At 45.2% G+C, this 24,389-nt stretch overlaps 1 protein-coding gene across 1 annotated transcript; it reads right to left on the reverse strand.

Annotated features, from left to right (window-relative positions):
* Positions 1-547: 547 nt before the first annotated feature.
* Positions 548-23,980, reverse strand: scarf2 (scavenger receptor class F, member 2). The gene is made up of 11 exons (XM_052067697.1): positions 23,226-23,980; positions 19,393-19,451; positions 18,074-18,175; positions 16,986-17,505; positions 15,129-15,347; positions 14,100-14,228; positions 13,568-13,671; positions 12,066-12,180; positions 11,689-11,786; positions 5,924-6,079; positions 548-4,655 (listed from the first exon to the last, which is right to left on the reverse strand). Exons 1-11 carry the CDS (start codon positions 23,333-23,335, stop codon positions 3,460-3,462), a joined length of 2,808 nt encoding a protein of 935 aa, XP_051923657.1. The 5' UTR covers positions 23,336-23,980; the 3' UTR covers positions 548-3,459.
* Positions 23,981-24,389: the final 409 nt, after the last annotated feature.

Raw genomic sequence — 24,389 nt, forward strand, 5'->3', positions numbered from 1 at the left:
AGATCTTGAAGCTGAATGTGGGTCACCATGAGAAGGCCACAATAAATTATCTGATGATGAGAAACTGAATCAACAGGCATTCTTTGAAACCTTAACACAAAATAGAATTTTGCTGCTTCAATCTTTTATCATAATCATCATATTTATAACAATCTGACTTTTGTCAGTCAATCATAATACTGCAAGTAAAAGTGTTGAGTTGGTTGACCACTACAATGTCGCGTAACCGTGACCTCGTACAAGTTATCCATTTTTTTTCTGTGCCCTACATAAAGCTACAGTTACTTCCACAATTATGACATCTCGCTTTTTCTTTTTTTTTTTCTCTTTCAGGTAAGTAAATGAGAACATCAACTTATTGGCCATACACAAATACTGTATGCTTAAAAACAAACCACAAAGGACACACACATGCACGCGCACACACACACACCCACACACACCCACACACTTTAGAGCCGGTAACCGTGTTGAAGCATTTGAAGCCCTTCTGTATACAAATGCATACCTGTCAAACAAACAAAAAAAAAAAACAGGCAGGGGCCAGTCAAATTGAAAAATTGCCACTTCATTATTACACGTCATGGTTTTAAGTATGCAATGGTGAGGGTCAGGTCAGTGGTATCATCTCATCGTATGGTACAATCATTTCCGTAATGAGTTCGTTGTATGGAAAAGGACAGGTTGGGGGTTACAGTTTTCCTGTGTAGCTGTTAATGCCATGTAATTATACTCTGCATCATGCAGTTAAGTGTTCCACAAACAATAACATCAATAGAGAACAACAATGTATTTTTAAAAAAAGCAACAGTACGAAGGAGGATTAGGTCATAGTTGAATTATGAATTGGTTGAGGCTTCGGTGAAGCGATGTTCATTTGCAGTCTGGACGCAGAGTGGTCAAACAGTACAAAGGCATAGTGTAAGCGGAGCTGGATGGACGCCCAGATCAGCTCACATTAGCTTCCGATGAACAATTTGCCCCATTTTTAAAAACATCGAGGAACTGTTTGAAATTATGACACAATGTTGCTTTTAAGTTTGCCAAACAATGAAATGTGCTTGTGCAAACGTTTGGGCGTTCCTGAGAAAGAACTAAACTGACATCACCCCTTTTTTTGACCTTTGTCAACGAGAAGCATTGTAAGGGAATACGCACAGACTACTTTTTCTCGTCATTTCACAATTTTTCTTTCCAGCGTGGACCTCATCCTCCTTCGTGACATAAAACATGAAAGCCAGTTCATTGACACACACACAGAGAAAAATAAAACAAAAACACAGAGGGTCATATAAGCACAGCTTACAAAGATAACAAGTAAAAAGTACACAATGTATCCATGTTGGAAAAGCCGCAAAAAGTAACATACGAATTTGTACCTTTTAAAAAGACAAACTTTCAACGTAGCTAGCCAACACCCTGAACAAAGAACCGATTCCTCTTGGAAAAAAAAAAACAACAACAACAACACACGAATCCTTCCAGTTTGAGTACCTGTGATTCCACCTTTTGCTTCAAACGCACACAAACAAGCTAACTAGCAAAACTAGCTAACAAGCTACTATCGCAATGGAGGCTAGCTAAAAAGCTATTTTTGCTTAAACTGATCCACAGTCGAGGCACATTCCGACACGCTACGTTAAGTTTCATCCCAAAAAGCAGCTTGTTTCTTCAGCATTCAATGGCAGCATGATTTTTACAGCCAAAATATTTTTTTCTTTTGGTCTTTATTGTAACGTGATGACACCAACAGACAACACAAAGGGTTCCGATCACATTGATTGATCGGTTTTCGAGAGAACGGTCGTGACTTGACACATGCGTTGGTAGACAAAACATTAGACTGTGGTTTTGTCTTATTAAACGCAGCTTGCGCCAACTCCAGATGACTGTGGTTTGGAAAATGGACGCTTTCAAGTGTTTTATAAGCATGATGAAAAGTTCACGCAGCTTGGGATTTCAGCTTACTATGTTGATTTCTGGCCCGAGAGCAACATTCTGGTGATTCGGTGCTGGTCCAGACACTCCAAATGGAGAAAATCTGCTCCGAATCTGCTGACGACTTTGTAAACTTGGAGCTTTTTTTCTACGTGGTTGGATTTGTTTTCACAGTTCGGAACAAGTGAAACACTATACATCACAAGAAAGCAAACGGACTTTCTGTATATAGGCCAGGAGCATCTGGACGGCAAACATGTCTGTAAATTCCCGACAAGAACACAAATCTACGTCTTTTTTTGGTAAACTTTACTGACCCCATTTGTAAAGTATCATTGCGTTGGCTATAAACAGGTTAAAAAAGAGTTTCGTGTTTTTTAATCGTGTTTGCTGGTCCATAGAAATATGAGAATAGTTTGTAATCTTCAAAGGAACCAGTATGTTGAATACTTGTAAATTTCGAGACTAATGCTCCATTCTGAACAACTAGGAAGTCACACATTTCGACAACTTCAAACTAGTGGAAAAGTGTGACAGATAATGACTTTAGTTTTAGGGGAACGTGATGTATCCCGACAAGCTAGCTCACATCGCCTTGTCTGTTGAAAAGCTGTGCAGAGATGAGTTTGATCCGAGAGAATCACCCACAGAACTGACAAGTTAATCCATACGTAAAATGACAAGAAATTCATTGTATTATACCCTCTCGAACTGATTCGTACCACATCGAATGGAATCATAATCCCGCTGAACGAATTAAACCCACTTTGAAATCAATCCGTCCTTGAATCGTATCGCAACTCGCGTATCGAGATACGTATTGAATCGTCTTTCAGTGAAGATTTGCACCACCTCTCTATACTACAAAGTACATTCATTGGATTGGATAAACTTTATTGTCAAATGTACTGTATGTGTAAAATACAGCACAGATTAAATTTCTTCCCTCTCAACATAAAATACCTCATACCTCGGTTTTCAACCATAATCTGTTCGAAAACCGATTTGTTTCGAAAAAATTATAAAAAAAATATCTTTATTGAACACGTCTGCTCACAAAGGAACGCTACACGAGGAAGCGTCACTTCCTCGTGTAAGGAAGGCGAGCGGAGTCAAATGGTGCATTCAAGTGTGCTCAGTTTGGTCGAGAACCGATTTTCGGTCGTAATCCGAGGCATAAAAAAAAATACAAATTTTTGGTTGAGAACAGAGACGTTCGAAAACCGAGATTTGACTGTAGTTGATTAGGCAGCTTTGTTTTTTGTTTTTTTTTTGGTGGGGGGGTGACTAGGCTAAGAATAAGGTCGGACCAAATTCCCAGTTGTCTTGAATGCAGCATTAGCCACAGGTTGTTGTTTGAAAGCGATACAGATGATGAGGTGCATGCAGATATGATACACTGTCTGACGATCTTTGGTTTAAAACTTGCTTTGTTCTTGGTAGGCCCTGATGTCAGTTTCAAACAAATCCACGTTTAGTCCCTTTGCAGACAAACGCTGCCAACTTGTGGAAGAATCACACTTACTTGACGATCTGGGGTGGCATGATAGCTGTCTTTTGCTGCGGTGTTTTGCTCTCCGGCGTCTCCAGAGTAGCCTCCTTGCCTTTCTTCCTCGGTGGCTTTTTAATGGGAGTCTTCTTGGGCGCAACATCCGCCGCCAGGTCCCCCGTCCTCGAGCCGTTCAAGTCCTGCTTTTCCGGGCTCTTGGCTTCAGGGGTCCCGTGGTCAGTGGTGATGGGCGCCACCATCTTTTGGAGGCTGCTGGAGGTGGGAAGCAGTGGCTTAGTGGAGCCCTGCTGGCTCAAGCTGGTGGAAGGGGTCCTCTTGGCCTTCTGCGGAGGAGTGGGCCTCTCCCGGGTTCCCTTGGGCGTCGATAGTCCATTGGTCTTGGTCAGGCCCGTCCCTTCGTTCCTGTTGATGCTTTGGGTTTTCTCCTTGAGCTGAGCAGCCAAAAGGGTGGCAGCCTCAGAGTTCATGTGGGGATGGATGACCTTCGGGCTTTTAGGAGGTTCCTTGGGGTTCTCCTTGGAGGTGTCGGCGCTCTTCTTCTCAGATGAAGAACTGTGGAAGCTACTGATCTTCCTGAGGGCGTTCTGGACCACGCCGTTGATGTGCTCCATGTGACTGGGACTGCTGTGCTCATCCCGAGACCTCTTGCCTGGCAAAGGTTTGCGTTTACCGGGCGAGCCGTTGGTGTCAACTTCTTGTTTCTTTTGCTGGTCAGCGCTCTTCTCACTCTTGGCTGAGACATCACTGGAGCTACGCTTTTTCTCTTTCGGAACGGCGGGTGCTTTCGTGGCCCCCTGCCCTTGCTGGTCCGGCTGGGGAGTGCCTCCGTGGATCCACGATACCTTCGGCTTGGTTGATGGGTCTGGTGGTCTTGGCTTGGGCCTACCGGGTGATGGTGGTGGTTTTCCGTTGCGTTTGTACTCTGGGTTCGGTAAGTCTCCGTCTCTGCCGCTATTTTCATCCTCCTTGGACTGCTTGGAGAGGCGGGCGATACGGGCGTATAGGGTTGCGGCCGCGTACTCTGAACCGCTGGTTGAGCCTTCGCTGTCCGAGGACTTCGTCGCGGGTTGATCACCGCCGTCTGGTTTACCGACACCGGAATCCTTTAGGGAGGTGTACTCTCCTCCATCCTCATCAATGGGGGCAGCTTCTGGCTTCTCCGTTTCTGGACTGTGGCTGCGCTTCTCCTTGCTTTCGTTCGCAGATTCTGCCGCACAACAACAGGAATTTGCATTGCTGATCAAACACGGCTGTGATGAGATTCTACGACATGATGTGATTTCAGATCAGATTTCCTTTGAGATGGCAGCAATGTCTGATTTTGATGGTTATTTTTAAATTAAGGGAGCATATTTTTTTTCCATGGGATTAAATCCCATCTAAAACAAATAAAAAGGCTTGATTGTGAGTAAAAACAAAACAAAACAATGATAAGGCCATTAGTGCTCATCAAGTCATGGCCTTACCTGAAGTTGTAATTCATTCATTCATTCATCTTCCTAACCGCTTGATCCTCACTAGGGTCGCGGGGGGTGCTGGAGCCTATCCCAGCTGTCTCCGGGCAGTAGGCGGGGGACACCCTGAATCGGTTGCCAGCCAATCGCAGGGCACACAGAGACGAACAACCATCCACGCTCACACTCACACCTAGGGACAATTTAGAGTGTTCAATCAGCCTGCCATGCATATTTCTGGAATGTGGGAGGAAACCGGAGCACCCGGAGAAAACCCACGCAGGCCCGGGGAGAACATGCAAACTCCACACAGGGAGGCCGGAGCTGGAATCGAACCCGGTACCTCTGCACTGTGAAGCCGACGTGCTAACCACTGGACTACCGGGCCGCCCTGAAGTTGTAATGTTCTTCTTAATTAATTGATACATATAGTATATGACAATGTAATGAGAATACATGTCTCGAATAAATTTAGATTCTATGGGAGGAACTAAATGTTTTATTTGGATTTGGTGATTCCTGTTTGAAGATATTCCCATTTTGACCTTGGTCGACATGATCCATCTTCTAATTCTTCATCAAACCTTTATGTTGGAAAGAATAAGAAAACTTGAGCATGCTAAATCCAGCAAATCCAGCACTTCCTGCATAGAAAGCGATGGAAAGTGCTTCCCCCCCCAACCCTCCCCTCCACCAAAAATCATGAAGTGCTCTTTGGATTTCAGCCACATGCTGACTTGACCATACTATTTCCTGTTTAGACTCGTCTTGCTCTCAAAGACACAGATGGCACATGATGAGAGGCACGGCTCACATAATGAGTTTTGCAGAAGTGAGTGAGTCACTGCATCGGGGGGTGATGGGGGATCTTCGCAAATCTTGTGAGTCAGCAGCGTGTGTGTTTGTGTGTGTGCGAGAGAGTGAGGGAAGACGCCTCTCATGCCAACAACACATTGGGCATGTATTTGTGTGTGTCGGTGCGGTTAACAAATGCGTTTAATTGTTCCCCGCAATGACTAACCTTCATGGGGTACGCAGTACACAGGGCTCTCGTCGCCGCTCTCACATGACGAGAAGGACTCCTGGGAGGACCAGGAGTAAGGGGAAGGCTGCTCGGCCACCGAGGGGGGCTCGATGAAGCTGCAGTTGAAGTTGTGCTCGGGGTCGTGGTGGGCTACTGAGAACACAAAACAAACGCAGAAGCCCGGAGGTCAGCGAGAGGGTTTTTGTACCATGTTACAAGAACAACAGTCGGCTCTCCCAACGGCTGCCGAGTGGTAGGAAATGGACTTGGGATTGGTTTTACATGTCAGTTAACAGAGCGAGTGTGATTTTCAGGGTTCGGTGGTTTTCTCGACGTTGATTGATGCCACATGCCATCAGTACGTTGGCAGATGACTGCTACTTGGGAGAGAACAGTGAGACTGACATGTTAGCGAGTGCCACCAATAACACAAAGACATCTTCCAACTTGTAGCAGACAACAAAGGATACATTACTTCTTAGAAGAAAATATCATCTCCACATGTCATTTTTATTGTGTATATGTGTCTTGAATGTGGAATTTATCAAGCTGAGGCCCTCGTGAGGTCACACAAGTCTGAATTTTGACCTCAATTTTCGGGAAAGATACGCCTCTAAAGTCACCCCCCCCAAAAAAAACCCAACTGGAGTTCAATCAGCTTTCATGAATCATCCATACATTGGCAGTCTGCGTAGTCTCAGTTCAATTCAGGTCAAAACTGTGCTGAGTGCTGACTTGGCATGACCACTTGAAGGCGCTTTCAACATGACTCCCCCCAATCTGCCTCTGTCCTTTCGCTAAGCTGTCTTAGTGTCACGTAATAATGTGACTTTAGCACGATGGAACAGTCTCGTCTCAGGACTTCCCGTGTGGATTTGAATGTTCTCCAAGTGCTTGTGTGGGTTTGTGGTGAAGCTTAATAAGGTCTACGCTTTTGGATCTGGAACAATGGAAGCCTAGCAATACAATGGTCATAATTATCAACGGGTTCCTGGGATTCAATTTTAAAGACATTGCAAAATGATATCAAAAGTTATTTCTCAATTCGTTATGAAGATAACTGCTGAAAACGTGCTAAGACTGAGCCCTACGTAGTCCTGTACCATGGAGAAATAGAGTTAATCTGTTTTACACCTTGTTATTTTCTCCTCCATCGAAAAAAAAAAATGCGAGTTGGTTGTTATTACTTGGCCCGTTTGTACGGTACGCAGTTAGCAAGCTAGCTGAGCCTCCACTCCAAAAAAGGCATCTTCCCTGTACGCCACAATTTACAGAGCAGCTCGATGCTCTTCTTTAAATATAAAAAAATAAAAAGAGAGGAGCTCGCTGCCCGTCTGCTGGCTGATTGACCCCCCCCAGAGAGGGTGTTAGCTTGTGACCTAGCTTGTGAGCTAGCTAGTGGCTAGTGCCTCTCATTGCAATTTTGAAGCCGATTCGGTTTTTTAAATGATTCAAATTTGGCAGTGTTGTTAACAACATTTCTTTGTAGAGGGTTACATTTACAAGATTTACATACATTTTTTTCACTGTATGGAATTTCAAAGTCGCTCTATTACACTATTGAGACATGACAACAATTAGAGCAGGTGCCACTTTTGGAACAAATGTCGTGGTTTCCTTCCCCAAAAACCTGTGACATTCTTTTTCTTCATTTCCTTTTTTTTTTTAGCCTCAAGTCAACACAAGAATGTCAAAAATGTGTTTGCTTGTGTTGCGATGACTTTCTGTTTACTCATTTGTGAGCCGAGGGGAATGGATGTGAGTAATTCCTTGTTCGGGGTCATCACTTCGTAGCCCTTCCGCAGGAGCTGAGGAATGCCGGGCAGCCCCCTCGATGCGAGCACTGCATGTCATGTTAGTCAACAAGACAACCCATGGACAATTTGCAACATGATTGAATGCTGCTGCTCTTCAAATAAGCTCCCACCCAACCTCGTGGTTCCTGAGGGGAGCATTATTCGGCAGACTGGATGCCGCTGGGATTCTTGGCCACACTAAGGGGCATTACTGACACGTCGCAGCTGCAGAGCTCAACCACAAAGTTGCTGAGTGGGGGAAGGAGAGCTCGCTGCACAGGAAATTTTATTCCTCATAGAACACGGCAACATCGCAACGCTTCAGTGTTGACGCCGGTGTACTGTAAATGTCCGTCTTAAGGGTGCGAGAATGTTCTCGGCTTAGTGGCCAATTAAAGGGCCGAATGTGAAGAGGAATGTTCTTAGAAACGTACACATCTGTGATGCCGGTCAAGTGTCCTGGGATTAATCCAGCTGCAAGGGGAAAAAAAACAAAAACGGGTGGTGCTCCATATGCGCACTTATCCGAGAGGAAACATTTGCACACAAAAGGATGCGAGGAATGCTCCGCAGACGTGAAAGCGGAGGGCGTGGGGTGAATATGCTTCCAGTGGAATGCCAAAAAGCAACGCTTACACATGTTTGGTGATGCCAGCAGGGGGCGAGGTGACACATTCTAGCGTTCCCCTTGCAAGTAAGCAAACGCTGCCCCCCCCCCCCCCCCCCCCCCCGATTCCTATTTCATTCAACATTGCCACATCTGTTGCCACTGGCCCTGGCGGGGATAAATCACAGCTCTGACACGGGCTGGGGTAAATTTGACCACTTCCTGTTTCCAGCCCCTGTCGGGCCCCCTCTGGAATGTGTGTGTGTGTGTGTGTGTGTGTGTGCAGGACTGCGTAGCCTCAGTCATGAGTTTCTAAATGCTGGCAGCCATGTTTCTGTGGCCCAGAAATATGCATAGGACAAACTAGGAAGCCCAATAAAGTCTTAAAAAAAAAAAAAAAAAAAAAAAAGTAAACCATCATCTTTGCATTTGGTAGCATTTAGGGAGACCGTGCATATTTCTTTAATTACACTGTAAACGGTAGATGACATTTTTTCTGTAGAAAACAGATTACTCAGCGAGGGACTGGGTCTTCTCCTTTTTCCTGACTTATATGGGAGAGCCACGCTCGTCTAAGATAAGATAAGATAAGATAAGATAAGATAAGATAAGATAAGATAAGATATCCTTTATTCGTCCCACACTGGGGAAATTTACAGCCTCCAGCTAAAAACAAGCGTTTTGATATGCAACATTGTGCTGACAAAGACTGTCTCAACGCGGAACAAGGTCACAATGGAGTCAGACTGGAGTTTAAATAATCAGCTGGATCGCTTAAGGAAGCACATGCTGCTCAGACGTGGAAAAGAAACCAGGTCATTGTCTTTTAACTCTTTCGTCACTCACTTGGAAGTTTTTGCGGTATCAAATGTAGGCCAGAGTCCGGGAAGGATATTTTTGGACAACATTTTGTGACAAAATAAGAATTGTTGAATGTTGAGATGGTGAGTTTTTCCAAATAATTCCAATAAGAATGCCTAACAGCCAAAAACCACCCCCTTTTTCGCCTTCTGTATTTTCTAATATTTTGATGACCTTATTTAGCTGCGAAGACCATTCATTGTCATCCGGTGGTAAACTAAATTTGTCTCTGGCGCAACTCAAGAACAGCTCAACTGCTCGTTAGAGTTTGAACAGATCAGCATCTTTTGAAATATGAGAATGAGGTTGGAGACGGATCCGTCACAGACCACGAGACCTCCACATGGACCTGCGGAGTCCACGTAAACACTGCAGTCTTTTGTTGGCTCATCCCTCAGCACCAGCAGGCCTCAACTCAACCTTTTGCAACCGTCAGCCATTTTTTTATAAGACGCGCTCCATCTCGGAGCGAGAAACACTTCGCCAGGTGAACTACGGACGCGGGGTACAAAAACCGTGAGGGGAAAGAAAAGCGCGGCAGTTTGGGTCTGGAAATACACGAACACATGGCCGGCGGAGGGCGCCAAGAACAATAAGGCGCTCTAAAATGGGCGCATTCCTTTGAACTGAAAGCCCATATTTGTCTGGCAGTTAGCAGACTTCTCAATCATCATCAGCTAAGACGCAAACTAAGGTCGCATAGAGCACAGGAAAAAAGAAGCCGTCGCGCATAGCGGCTAAGGTAAATTAGTAACGTGGGAGGGTGTTCAATGCGGTCATACGATAATTGTCTACAGTTGAAAATGTGAATTTCCAACAACAGTGTAAGCTGTGAAGTCAAACGATCAATCCCTGGATATGGCGCAAGATCTTCGGACTGAAAAGCGGCGCTAGCCACCACGCCTGCTTTGGCGTCAATTTATTGCACAGCGGGCGGCCCGGTAGTCCAGTGGTTAGCACGTCGGCTTCACAGTGCAGAGGTACCGGGTTAGATTCCTGCTCCGGCCTGTGTGGAGTTTGCATGTTCTCCCTGGGCCTGCGTGGGTTTTCTCCGGGTGCTCCGTTTTCCTCCCACATTCCAAAAACATGCGTGGCAGGCTGATTAAACACTCTAAATTGTCCCTGGGTGTGAGTGTGAGCGTGGATGGTTGTTCGTCTCTGTGTGCCCTGTGATTGGCTGGCAACCAATTCAGGGTGTCCCCCGCCTACTGCCCAAAGACAGCTGGGATAGGCTCCAGCACACCCCGCGACCCTAGTGAGGATCAAGCGGTCCGGAAGATGAATGAATTATTGCACAGCGACAAGGCGTAAAATCTCAGGTGAACTTGCATCGGACGATTAACCCAATGTCTGTGTTTTCTGTTTTCTTTGGGTGTTTCTTCCTCCTAAAAATACACACCTAAAGGTACGTTCGGCAGTGAGACTCAAGTGATACGGAACCTATGTGAATGCTAAAACTTTCCTAAAAACTTTATTTGGATGGTTTTTCAACCAAAAATAATCTGATCCAAAAAATTGGCGGGCGGCCCGGTAGTCCAGTGGTTAGCACGTCGGCTTCACAGTGCAGAGGTACCGGGTTCGATTCCAGCTCCGGCCTCCCTGTGTGGAGTTTGCATGTCCTCCCCGGGCCTGCGTGGGTTTTCTCCGGGTGCTCCGGTTTCCTCCCACATTCCAAAAACATGCGTGGCAGGCTGATTGGACGCTCTAAATTGTCCCTAGGTGTAAGTGTGAGTGCGAATGGTTGTTCGTCTCTGTGTGCCCTGCGATTGGCTGGCAACCGATTGAGGGTGTCCCCCGCCTGCTGCCCGAAGACAGCTGGGATAGGCTCCAGCACCCCCCGCGACCCTAGTGAGGATTAAGCGGTTCAGAAAATGGATGGATGGATGGAAAATTGGCTAGAATTAGTAATGGCCGAGGTACCGATATCAGGTATCTGTATTTTTTTAAAGGTATTGGGTACTCGTGGCGGCTGCCGATACCAGCCACCAATACTTAAGGCAAAGAAAACGAAATTCACACCGAGAAGTGCTTCTCAGCGTTGTACTGCGTACAGTTTGGCACTTCGGCGAAGCTTCATCTGCTTCAGAAAGATGTGTTGAATGGATTTATATATCTCAGTGCTCAATGTATCTATACTCAGTATCGGTGAGCGCTTACTTGTATTGTGAATGGTGTTTATCTTTGGAAACGTTTTTTTTTGTTTTTAATTTCAGATTTTTATTATCTGTAATTTTATTCTGCACTGCTGTAACATTTTAAGTGGAAGAGGGGCTCGAGGATTCTTTTATTTTAAATTGTAGGTCAACTAGTACTCTTCGTGTTTGTTTGAAACAACATGAAACTACTGCTGCTACTGTTGAAGTCTTCAGTTTTGAAGGAAGTAAAACGATCCAAAGACGATTTTTTTTTTTTTTTAGCAGCAGAAAGCATAGTTGCAAAAAGACAGGCAAACGTCTGGCGGCTCAGTGTGGGATATGAAAGAAAGTTTTGGGGCTTACCAACTACTTTTGGCAGTTTCTGTCTCCTCAGTGGAATACGGGGAAGTTTAGTGCTGATTCGGCTAAATCGTCCGCACAGGATCCGCTTGGCTTTTTTGCTGTTGGAAGAGTTGTCTGGGTTAGATCTGAGGTAGCATGACAGCATGGAAATCTAAATGAATCATTTAAAAGAGGGTTTATTCGACTTGGCCCTGTGTCGAGGCTTGCTCACACTGCTTCCTACGCAGTATTATCGACACATGAAAAACACTTGCATTGCACTTTACACGTATTTAGCCCCTCATAAGCTGCTACCTGGTGAGACAAGAACAATCCCACATCCATTTTTTTTTCCCATAACGGGCTACTGAGAGTCAGACGACCTACGCGTCACTCACTTGTGGTCGTCTTTGTGCCGACAGAGGCAGCAGCAGCACAGCACAGCGAGCAGGACGATCAGCAAAAAGGAGACGAGCGTCCCGGCCGCGATCACACCCATCCGCTGGTTAGGCTCTGCAAAAGTAAAAAAAACAAAAACAAAAAGAGACGCAACGAGTTCTGGATGGTGCGGTACAGAAAAAAAATGGTGACTCGAAATTAAAACCGTAGAGCAGAAACACACTGAGCCCGAGGTTATTCCAATGTGTACCCCAAAGTCAGCTGAGAACGAGCGCTGTAAAAAATGAACGGTGGGATAATCCGGCATCATCGATGACTTGTTATTTTAATTTAAAATAGTCCAGCCTCTTGGCAGTCAATATTCTACAATGTATGTGGTTGTCCATCAAAGCATTGTGCTGATTTTCAGTTTTTTTTTCCATCGACATTTGCAAACATCTGATTTTGTTTTGGAGAACAATTATCACAATTTCTGCTGATTTTCTGACAGGTTACAGACCAAATCAGGAACTGAATTGTAATGAAATTATTGACAGTGCATTTTCTGCACTGTCAATATGACATAATGTTCTGCTTGGGAATGAAAAGAGGTAAAAAATAAAATAAAAAAAACAACAAAAACCAAAGATAACACAATTTCATGATTAATCGACAAAATGATGGGCTTTAAAAAAATTGTTGTAGACAAAAAAATAAAATTGACTACAATTAGCCGCTAATGCTAGTGCTAACACAACAGGGCATATTTATCTTTAGGCTCGTGAAAATAAGTGATTGATCAATTATTTAGGTTTGATTGTTGCTTAATTGTGGAACGTGCTTCTCACAACACTTCTTGTCGGACAAGTACTGCAATGTAACAGATTTGCAGGGCCACGGTGATGGCAGCCATGCTACTCCACTAGCACATTGTGATCAAGTTCCATATAGCGGCTTTCATCTGTAACGTGTGCCGTCTCTTGGGCTGTTACGTGTCTCATAAAGATAAGATGAATTGTTGTGGCGTGCGGTCACCGCTAGTTATTCACCGTCGGGGGAATAAAGGACCGGAAGTGGCTCGAAGGTATTACCAGGTCTGAGCGGATCACAGCTAGCGTGCCGCCGCCGCCGCGACACTTGAGCCTTTTTCAACACCGCTGCCATCATGATTAATTATGAAAAAAGCCCGCTCATCCTTCTTCTTTCCTCTACCCCTTTTTTCACCCCCCCTTTCCTTTCCTTTCCTTCCCGGTGCCAAAAAACCGCAGCGCACAGGGACACCGGTCTGGAAAAGCTATCAAGGCTTTTGCTGTGTAAAAGTCCCTCGCTAGTACACACGCAAGGCTGCAGAAGTTGTTTGTTGGTACTGCGTGTACAGCCAAACTGTTAGTCACTTAAGAGTCCGTCAAAATGAAGGGCTTGTGGCGCTTTGGACATCCCGAGAAGAAAATGTGCTTTTTGTCTCAATGGCAAAAACACACGCTCCCTTTTTGCAGTGGGAAACAAAATCATATTTTCTTACGGAGATAGCAGGCACCAGAAACTGGGTCGCAGTTCTTGTCATGGCAGGAGCAAGTTTGATTGCAGTTCACTCCATGTTGTCCGGCTTGACAGGTCAGATTGCAGCTGCAGAGGACGTAACACAAACTGTTTGATATTCACTCCATCGACTTCAGGTCCTTTTTAATCACAACAATGGGGAAACAGGTTTATCCATTCCACGCGCGTCTATTATTATTTTGTTGTATTTGCCGTCTGAAAAGCAAACTCCTTCTTCCAATGTGTCTTTTCCAATCGATACAGAATAGAGATTCAACTCCAAAATGAATACGGAGTTGATTCCAGGCTAGTGGGTGTCGCTTTACGTTTTTAACGGCAGCTAACAGCAAGCTAGCTACAATTTAGCTAAACATATTAAAAAAAACAATTCCTTGAAAGAAATGATGACAACCGAAGACAAGCAATTTATTTTTGAACGTAGGCACTTCTCAAATGTTTAAGCCTCACTGTTATGTTGTGGGTCAAACGAACTCTTTTCAATGCTAGCAACTTACTAGGTTCCGTAAAATCCCGGGTCACACAGGCACTCTCCGGTGACGCCGTGACAGTTCCCGTTGAAACAGTGACTGCAGTTGTTCTCACAATTATCTCCGTACGTGCCGTTGGGGCAGCGCACCTCGCACCTATCACACAAAAGACGGAATGCAAGCGCGGCGGCCATTACCGAGCTGGGCAGCATGAGTCACAAGGCGTTATCACAGCGTGTACAGTACAATTAATGCAACTACTCGTTAAAGTCACTGCAGTTATGTCTTTAAATGGTAGCGGGAAGCGCTACTGTACTAAAGCACAAATTTCAGGGATCTGGACTTCACTTGAGTAACGGTGTTTGGTATTTGTGACGATTTAATGCCCTTCATTTAAAAACAGATATCTGAACTCAAAGTTTCAAGACAAAAAAAAAACATTTGAAGATGGGCAATCCAACAAAATATTTTCAAGTATTTTTTAGTTTTGCTAAAGTGACAAAGAAATAAGAGTCGACAGAACTGAAAGATATACGTAAAAACAACTCGGCAAAAATTGTTTGGGAGCAACTTGCTAGCTTTGTTGGTCTAACTAACATTGTTACCATAATTATCAAAAATGTATATTTGAACTTTTTTCTTATATATTTTAACTTAATTAGGCCTCTATTTTCATGACCAGGGTAAATCCGGTGTGGCAAATGGCGTACACTCTACGCTAGTGTGGGTTAGACCTGATATTGGTAATTTCGAACTGCAAGATAGAGGGCTGCGCCGCTGTGGGTGTGGTCAAAGCCAACTTCGGCTGGACACCAAGCACCATTCACTACCAATCGTTCGAGTGACTGTTATTCAGTGATTTAGAGGGTTTGAGGTCTTCTTTTCACATATTTAGGAACGAAATACTTTAATGCAATCGACGTAGCAGCAATGGCTAACATTTGCTTTATCTACAGTGCACCTTGCACTGTGAGGCCACATTCGCATCTTGCGAAAAGTTTGAAAACCGCAAACTTTCGCCGCAGAAAATGAGAACATGAAAATACGTTTTCCTACCTGTCCCCAATCCAGCCAGGGTTACAATGCGAGCATTTGCCCTGAATGTGGTCACAGTGATGGCCGTCCTTACAGGTGGGACACACTTCCTGGCAGTTTTCCCCGAAGAAGCCTTTGGAGCAGAGCTGGTCGCAGCGCGTCCCGTTCCAGCCTCTGTCGCACGTGACGCAGCGTCCCTCCGTCACCTTACACGGCTGCTGGCCCTTGCAGTGGCCACACCTGAGGAACAAAGGTCAGTTCCTCAAATTGATTTCCTCCCTCTGTGAGGAAGTTGGAATGATGCAGCATTTAAGCTAGGTGAGCGGTTAGCATGTGTGCAACAGCACAGTTTCCTGCCCTTGATTGAGCATCTTGGCTGCTGCCATTTAACAGGATTTGGACTACCTATTTTTTTTTTAATCCTATTTTTATCTATTTTTTCAATGACGCGTCTATTTTCAAATTGTTCTTTTCATTACTCACGTCTGTTTTACGTTTCACCTCGCTACTGCCAATAGGAGCTTCTCCGCATTCACACTGCAACCTATTTTTAGATTTTTTATTTTATTTATTTTTTTGACTTGACATTGTTCTTTTTATTACGACCTTCTGCGATATCCGTGCTACTGAGCCGAAGCTTTTTAGAATATGGAAAATGTTTAATTATAATCATTGCTGCAATCACTGTGCACGCAACTGTAATTGGATTGCTTTGCTTTATTTTGAAATAATACAACCAATTTCACACTGCCCAGGGCTGTTTTTTTTTTTAATGTAGTGTATAATTTAGGAGTCTTATAAAGTCTCTTAGCGAGGCAAACACTAAATTTATCTCGACTGCCGACTTGCTACACTGAACTGAATTTGAACGACACCGAATTTTTTTCCCCCCTTTCTTGCTATGGTCTATGTTTTGATGTTGCTAAAAATGATCGACCTCAGAATGGAGGAATGTTGGTTTACTCTGTAAAACCGTGGTGGTTATACATCCTAAACGTATAGGTATTTACATTTCTCTTTTTATGAACTCATTTAAAGGCTTTTAAATTTTTTTCAACCTTGTATGCACAGTGGTTAGCACGTCGGCTTCACAGTGCAGAGGTACCGGGTTCGATTCCAGCTCCGGCCTCCCTGTGTGGAGTTTGCATGTTCTCCCCGGGCATGCGTGGGTTTTCTCCGGGTGCTCCGGTTTCCTCCCACATTCCAAAAATATGCATGGCAGGCTGATCTAAATTGTCCCTAGGTGTGAGTGTGAGTGCGGATGGTTGTTCGTTTCTGTGTGCCCTGCAATTGGCTGGCAACCGATTCAGGATGTCCCCCGCCTACTGCCCGGAGACGGCTGGGATGGGCTCCAGCACCCCCCGCGACCCTAGTGAGGATCAAGCGGTACGGAAGATGAATGAATGAATGAATGTATACACTTCATGTAACAAAGATTAGGGAAGCCTGATAGGGAAAAAATGATTTTGCAATAAACTGTCCATCCATCCATTTTCTAATCAGCTTATCCTCATGGGGGTTGCAGGCTTGCTGGAACCCATCCCAGCTATCTGCGGGCAGTAGGCGGGGACACCCTGAACTGGTTGCCAGCCAATCGCAGGGAGCACACAAAGACGAACAACCATCCGCGTTCACACTCACGCCTCGGGACAATTTCGAGTGTTCAATCAGCCTGCCGTGCATATTTTTGGAATGTCGGAGGAAACCGGAGTACCCGGAGAAAACCCACGCAGGCCCGGGGAGAACATGCAAACTCCACATGGGAAGACCAGAGCCGGAATCGAACCCTGCGCCTCTGCACCGTGAGGCGGACGTGCTATCGGGCTAATCCACCGTGCCGCCCTTAAGAAGGTCATTTTGACTCAAATTGTTCCTCACTTGTTCCTGCAGTTCTGCCCGTAGAAGCCAGCGGGGCACGGCTCTCTGCAAAACTTCCCACGGTAGCCCGGCGTGCAGGTACACGTGCCGTCCGCCTGGTTGCACTTGCCGTGGATGCACTGGCAGTAGCGGTCGCACCTGGGGCCCCACATCCTATCTCGGCAGTGGCAACGCTGAGTGAACTGGTCGCATGGCGAGTTGTTGCAGTTACACTGGATGGCGCAGTTTCTCCCCGTCCAGCCGGGGCTGCACAGGCAGCGTCCCGTCATCGGGTCGCACATGGAGTTGACGCTGCAGTAGCAGTTGTTGTTGCACTGAGGGCCCCAGAACCCCGGGTGACACGTGCAGAAGCCCGTGTCCTGGTCGCATTTGCCCTTTTGGCACATGCAGGAGTTCTCGCAATTGGGCCCCCAACGATTGTGGTTGCACGTGCACTTGCCCGTCAAGTCGTCGCACTGGCCGTTGGGGTGACAGTTGCATTTACCCTTGCAGTCAGGGCCCCAAAACTGGGCGGGACACTCTGGTTCGGGACATAACAGAGACATCAGTTGACAATTTGAATGTAACAATTCTGTGCAAAGGAAGAAACTAATAAATGATTGTCCATTTTGCGATGAATGGAAATGCCAACCCTTTCAGCTGCAGAAATATGAGTCTTTTTTTGCAGAGGATAAAGAATATATGCCTGTGAGGATTGCTATGTTGTCTGCCTCAATGAGTTCCTGAGCCATTTATGTTCAAATACCCTTTGTGTCAAACCCTCGAGGGGCGTTTTCCTGCCTGTTTTCCATCTTGCCCTTTTGCAACACACCTAATTCAAATGATCAGCTCGTCAGCAAGCTCTGCAGAAGCCTGCTATCCATCCTGTTCATTTGAATCAAGTGGGCTGCAACAGGGAGAGATGGAAAAACGTGCAGGATGGCGGCTCCCAAAGACCGAAGTTTGACACCTGTAGCCTAAGTGTTCCAACACAATGACGGCAATGCTATTCATTAGCCTTTCTATGCCGTTTTGCATTGTTTGTTAGCATTAAGCTAAACAAACTTTCCTAAGGCAAAAAGCGAAGGTAATCGTGCACGATGCCTTACTTGTGTCACAGCTGGCTCCGAAGTATCCATGGCGACAGCGGCATTCGTTAGGTCTGACGCACACCTCGTTTTCCTTGCAGGTGAAATTGCCTTCACAGAGTGCTTGGAGGGAACAGGAAGTGGCTGCGTTATTCAACAATTGCACATTGTATGAATCATAAACGTGTCCAAAGTTTGGCTGGGCCTGGGGGTTATTTATAACCCATTTTTATTGGCTCGACGCATATTTTAATGATAAAGTGAGAGACGGATATGCAGAGATGTTGAGGCATTCATTTTTCGGCGGGATGTAAGTCTCATTTTATGCCCTTGATGATTCTTTTTTATCTTCCGAGCCGCTTGATCCTCACTAGGGTCGCGGGGGGTGCTGGAGCCTATCCCAGCTGTCTCCGGGCAGTAGGTGGGGGACACCCTGAATCGGTTGCCAGCCAATCACAGGGCGCACAGAGACGAACAACCATCCACGCTCACACTCACACCTAGGGACAATTTAGAGCGTCCAATCAGCCTGCCACGCATGTTTTTGGAATGTGGGAGGAAACCGGAGCACCCGGAGAAAACCCACGCAGGCCCGGGGAGAACACGCAAACTCCACACAGGCAGGCCGGAGCTGGAATCGAACCCGGTACCTCTGCACTGTGAAGCCAACGTGCTAACCACTGGACTACCGGGCCGCCCTGATTCTTTTTTATTTTTAAATTATTCAAATCTGACAGGGTCGTTCGCAACACTTATTTTATTTTTCACTTGACAGGAACTTTAAATACGGTTTTGACTATTTAGCATAAATTGACCGACAACCAGGCACGTGCACCAGCCCACTTACCTCGGATCCAAAAAGTGCTTTTTTGCCCAGTTTATTGTTACTTCGTCAGTTGCAACAAAATGACCAATACAAATTGAATCGATGAAAAAGGTTTCTCCTCAATCCCCCTTTAAAATGTTTTGATATTTGGACACCGCTGCTATCCTGGACCCCCCGCACCCTGCCCACCACCTTTTTCAGCCACTCCCCTCAGGCAGACGCTACAGATCCATGCGCACCAAATCCAGTAGACACTTAAACAGCTTCTTCCCTCTAGCCATTAACTCCTTAAACAGTCACTGACATAGTCACTCTTCTTGCACCACAAAATGGTACTACAAAACTACTGGCTACTCTAAAATGGTTCAATGATTTTGTTGTTTACGATGATACTAGTGCAGCGTGTTATACCGGAGACAAATTCCTTGTGTGTTCTACATACTTGGCCAATAAAGATGATTCTGATTCTGATTCTGATTCTGATTCTGAATGAATTGCGCTGCGTGGTACGTACGTGTAAGGCATTCATCCCCTAGCTGAGCCCATCCGCTGCAGCACACCAACCCCGGAGATCTGGAAAAGAATTCCCAAAGTGTAAATAAGAGGAGAGAGGGGGGGGGGGGCGGGTCGCCGGGGTGGGGTGCTGAGGCACCTGTTGTGAAACAACGCAGACATTTCAAAGTGGCGGCAACCGCACCCAAGTCTTTTGGTCACATCTGGGGAGATCAAACCCGTCAAGGCATTGTCACTGTGATGCACATGCTGTGCACATGGTGGTCTAATTAGATGACTCATGCACTGTAAAAACAGTTGGGTCAACAAAAAAAAAAACAATATGGGTCAAAAAGGGACTGGCAACTTTTGGGGTTATTCATTGAACCCCAAAATTGGGTCAAAATAAATAACACATAAAACATTCATTCATTCATCTACCGAACCGCTTGATCCTCACTAGGGTCGCGGGGGGTGCTGGAGCCTATCCCAGCTGTCTCCGGGCAGTAGGCGGGGGACACCCTGAATCGGTTGCCAGCCAATCGCAGGGCACACAGAGACGAACAACCATTCGCACTCACACTCACACCTAGGGACAATTTTAGAGTGTTCAATCAGCCTGCCATGCATATTTTTGGAATGTGGGAGGAAACCGGAGCACCCGGAGAAAACCCACGCAGGGTGGAATCGAACCCCGTACCTCTGCACCGTGAAGCCGACGTGCTAACCACTGGACTACCGGGCCGCCAACACAAGCCCAATAATTGGCCTGGTTTTCTTTTTTTTTACCCCATTTTTGTGGTAAAATGAATATCCCCCTCAAAAAGTTTTTTTTTTCAATTTGGTTCTCCACCAGCACAGTGCATTCAAAAAGCCCACCAAAGTGGAATTCTCTTTTTTCTCGTTTATCAGCTTCTGAAGCCTTTCCGGGCCTTTTGGAGAGAAAACAGTCGAGTGGGGCTAAATATATAACAGTTTGCTGCCATTTTTGTTTTTTGTTTTTTTGGGCTCTGTCAGGAAAGGACAAATTTGTCTCCTCTTCCTCCCACGGCCGTGACCTTTGCGGGGCCTCTGCAACACATCAGCTGCCCCCAAAGTGTTTGAAGATGGCAGCTCGCTTCAGAGTCAGCGTGGAGGGAGTGACGCTGTTTTTTCTTATTCTGACAAATCGGCGCGTGGTAAAGATCAACCCCCGCATGCTTTCCCTCGCAGTGAAAGAGGAGTTTTTGGAACCGTGCCTGTCCGACTTCACTCCGCGTGATGCGGGATTCCACTTATTTTGTGCAGCCGCGCCTCTCCGAATCATGACAAACTGCTGCCAAAGTGGACAGAGTTGACCCTCGTTGACCTTTTAATACACCGCCAATCCCAAGATTGTGTGTTCGCAAGCACCACTGCAGCATAAAAATAGTCACTTCGGAGTCACTTTGTCCAGTTTCAAAAGACCACAAAAACAAAGGAACTTATATTTTTATTTGAGTTTCGACCTTTTGTCCACAAACTGCCTTAAAGGTCACTGGAAATTGAGTTTCCGGTAACTTGGGCCCAAAAACTTCTGCCTATTCATTTATTTATTTCCCCCTTGTTTTATTTATACCAAGCGTGAGGGCTAGCCGTGCTGCTTTGAATGTTAGCATACGTGACTGATGTTCTCGACGAGGCACAGGAATTTCCTTGTTACAGGCAACCTGCATTGGGGCCAGGTATGCCAGTGCCCAATTCAGAACGATGGCCGAGGTAGTTTCAATTTTTATGTAATACTATAATTGTGTTTGGAAAGCTATACATTCAAGGTATTCTGAAGTAATCTCTCCGGAGGGCTCCACTTCTCCGCCATTCCATGTTGTTATATATCACTTTGATAGAAATTACATCCCCCATGGTGATGTTTAGCAATTTTATCGCCCCCTGCTGTTGTGGAATGCACCAGACAGGCTGTATTGTTTGGTGGAAAAATATGCTGTCAATGATGATTTATGATTTTTTTTTTCCCCCTGCTCCAGAGCGAAAAGACAATTTGTTCAAATAAAACACCCTTGTTGGCTGTTTTAGTGACAAACCGCTTTTCCTGTGTGAGTTTTTCACTCGTCACAAGCGTTTCTCATATCGAATACGAGAATATAGCCAGTGCTGAAGGCATCATTGACATTCAACAGTTGACTTTGGGACGCAAAGGCTGTCATGTGATGATAAACGCTTAGATGCTCCCCCCCCCCATTCATTTGACTGCGGCTAGAGCAAATAAAGTACATAATGTCATGAGTGCAGTGGGAAGAATAAGGTCGTGGTGAGTAGCGGGCGCAGTGATTGTTGGCTATGGAATGAAGTGGAAAGAGAAATGATGTTTTCAGGCCTGCGCTGAAAATATATACAAAGCAACTCAAAATATTGATGACTGAAATATGCGGGCCATAAAGTCAGCCTTGGTGATACCGCAACAAATTTTCATGTCATTAAACAGCAGTATTGTTTTTACAATACTTTTCATCTACCATTGCCCATACGTGTTTAAATGTTTCGTGAAAGAGTTTGAAGAGATGTCAGAGTTATTGGCATCATTGCAACAACCAGAAATGTTTCAAAGATAGCAAATATATCTGCTGTACTTGTTCCCTTCCAAAATGACATTACTGGGGAGCTCGTAGAGGCTTCATCTTGCTCTGCAAAAATAATAAGAATGCGGTGGCCTCTAGCACATCTGTCTCATCGTTCCGAGGAGGTCTTGGTTCAAATCTTGGCTCTGACTTTGCTGTGTGGAATTTGTATGTTCTCCACATTCCTCCCATTTTCCATAAACATGTATGTAAGGAGACATTGGAAACTCGATATTGTCCAGAGGTGTGAATAGGATTGCTTGTCTGGTATCTTTTACATGGCCCGACAATGACTGGCAACCAGTCCAGGGTGTTCTGCACATTTCACACTCAATACTTAGTTAATTAGCTTGAATTAACTCCAGCCTTAACCTTACCGGATGAAGTGTCGGAATCTATACATCTATCTCGATCAGTAGCTAGCTAGCTATATCTATATACAGTACCTAGCTAGCCTCTACCTTTATACTTAGCGATAGCTAGCTATCTATATCTATATACAGTACCTAGCTAGCCGCTACCTTTATACTTAGCGATAGCTAGCTATCTATATCTATATACAGTACCTAGCTAGCCGCTACCTTTATACTCAGCGATAGCTAGCGCTACCTATAGCAAGCGCTATCTATCTATCTATCTATCTATCTATCTATCTATCTATCTATCTATCTATCTATCTATCTATCTATCTATCTATCTATCTATCTATCTATCTATCTATCTATCTATCTATCTATCTATCTATCTATCTATCTATCTATCTATCTATCTATCTATCTATCTATCTATCTATCTATCTATCTATCATCTGCAATACATTGTAAGGTCTGTGCGTTGACAACAGCGTCCCCTGTAGTACAATGCTAATACTGCTACACACGGATGCACACATCTGTCCCGACTCCTCCTCCTGCAGCGGCGATGAACTGAACCGTGGAAAAAAAAAGTGCCCGAAATGAAGCTCTTTGAATATAAACAAGGAATAAAAGTGTCGCTAGCGCTCCCTGGTTTAGAAAAAGCGAATTTCGCAACTAAAAACTGAAGTTCGCGTTGGTGACGCCATCGCATCAAAAAGGCCATTTGGGCCACAAAGTACATACGCTCAGGTTTCACTTTTCGTGCAAATTGTTCGTGTTCAATGTCATTGCAACATATCGTTGATTTGAACAGTGACGGAATGTAGAGACAAATGAAGAGAAACATCAAAAAAGACGAGATGCGTTTCTTCAACAAGCATTAAAAGTTCATGCGATGCTCTTACCCGGTTGCTTTGCACACATTTCTGCCTTTGGGACGCAGTTTTTGGCTCTCAGCGAAGCTCAGAAGGAGACAAACCAGCGCCGCAAAAGCAATTAAGTTCTTCACTTCCATCGTACAAGCAGCAGCATCCTTCTAGACGCCTTTTTTTTGTTTGTTTTATTATTCCACACACAAGCTTTTTCTCACTTAATCCAAATCTCTCTCCAGGCGAGCCGTTAAAAAAACTCCTACGGCAATCCACTGCGACTCCAAGCTTGGCAAAAATCAAACACGGCCGTTCCACTCACTAAAATCGTCCTCGCATGCCGCACCGTTACTTCCATGAAACGCTCTCCGAAGTTGAGGGCCGCGTGCAAAACTCGCGAGGAAAGAAAATACAACTTCGCTGACGATGAACCGCGGTGGAAAAGTACAAAAAGGTAAGAAGGTCCCGCGATGGCTGTTCGTGCTTCTCTGAGGAGAACCACTTCAACGTTTGTCCTCTCTTGCGCTCTCAGGAGTGGCAGGAGGGAAATTCCTGATTTGTTACTCCGTCTTTGGCTGCGTGTGCGCCACCAAATTTACATAGCGTGCGCGCCACGGGGTCTGCCCTCTAACTTATGCACGCCAAACTGCAACATGTGACTCCTAAATTGTACGACAAAGCTCGTGTGACATAGGCCACCTCGAAGGAAAACATGGACCCGTTTAATGGCCTACATTAAAATAACATCATGCGGGGAAAATGAAAGTGAACGTTTTTTTTGGTCGTTTCTGGTAAACTGGAACTGAGGAACTTGTGTGCATCACTTTCAGTGGTCGTTTGGAGTGTGCGCATCAGTGACGCAATGGCTGCAATTAGGGGTTGTTCTTGAGGCAAGGCAATAGCTCCCCCTGGCGTTAAAACTTCATACTGCCTCAAAAAAGAAAAGAGCACTTTCGGCACAAGTGCTCATAACAGTTAATATAACATAATAACAGTTCTGCAAAAACAATAACAAAGACAGCGAACTTGACCTTTTTAAAAATATACGTTTGTTTTTCTTGCTTTGACGTTGTTGAACACGAATTGGGTGTGAAACTCCGGTCCCACGAGAAACGCTATCCTACATGTTTTCGATGTGTTCCTCGTCCAGCACACACGATTCAAGTGTTCAGATCTCCATCAAGTTCTGCAGGGGCTTGA

Source organism: Hippocampus zosterae, chromosome 6, assembly GCF_025434085.1.
Source record: "Hippocampus zosterae strain Florida chromosome 6, ASM2543408v3, whole genome shotgun sequence".
Taxonomy (NCBI): Eukaryota; Metazoa; Chordata; class Actinopteri; order Syngnathiformes; family Syngnathidae; genus Hippocampus; species Hippocampus zosterae.

Excerpts from the sequence above, each read along its gene's own strand:
- scarf2 (XM_052067697.1), bottom strand. The coding sequence starts at position 23,335 with ATGGAAGTGAAGAACTTAATTGCTTTTGCGGCGCTGGTTTGTCTCCTT. Across the intron at positions 13,672-14,099 it reads CCGGGATTTTACGGAACCTA|CTGCAATCTGACCTGTCAAG; the intron begins GTAAGTTGCTAG and ends CGTCCTCTGCAG. Across the intron at positions 11,787-12,065 it reads CGGCACAAAGACGACCACAA|CAAAAAAGCCAAGCGGATCC; the intron begins GTGAGTGACGCG and ends CTCTTCCAACAG.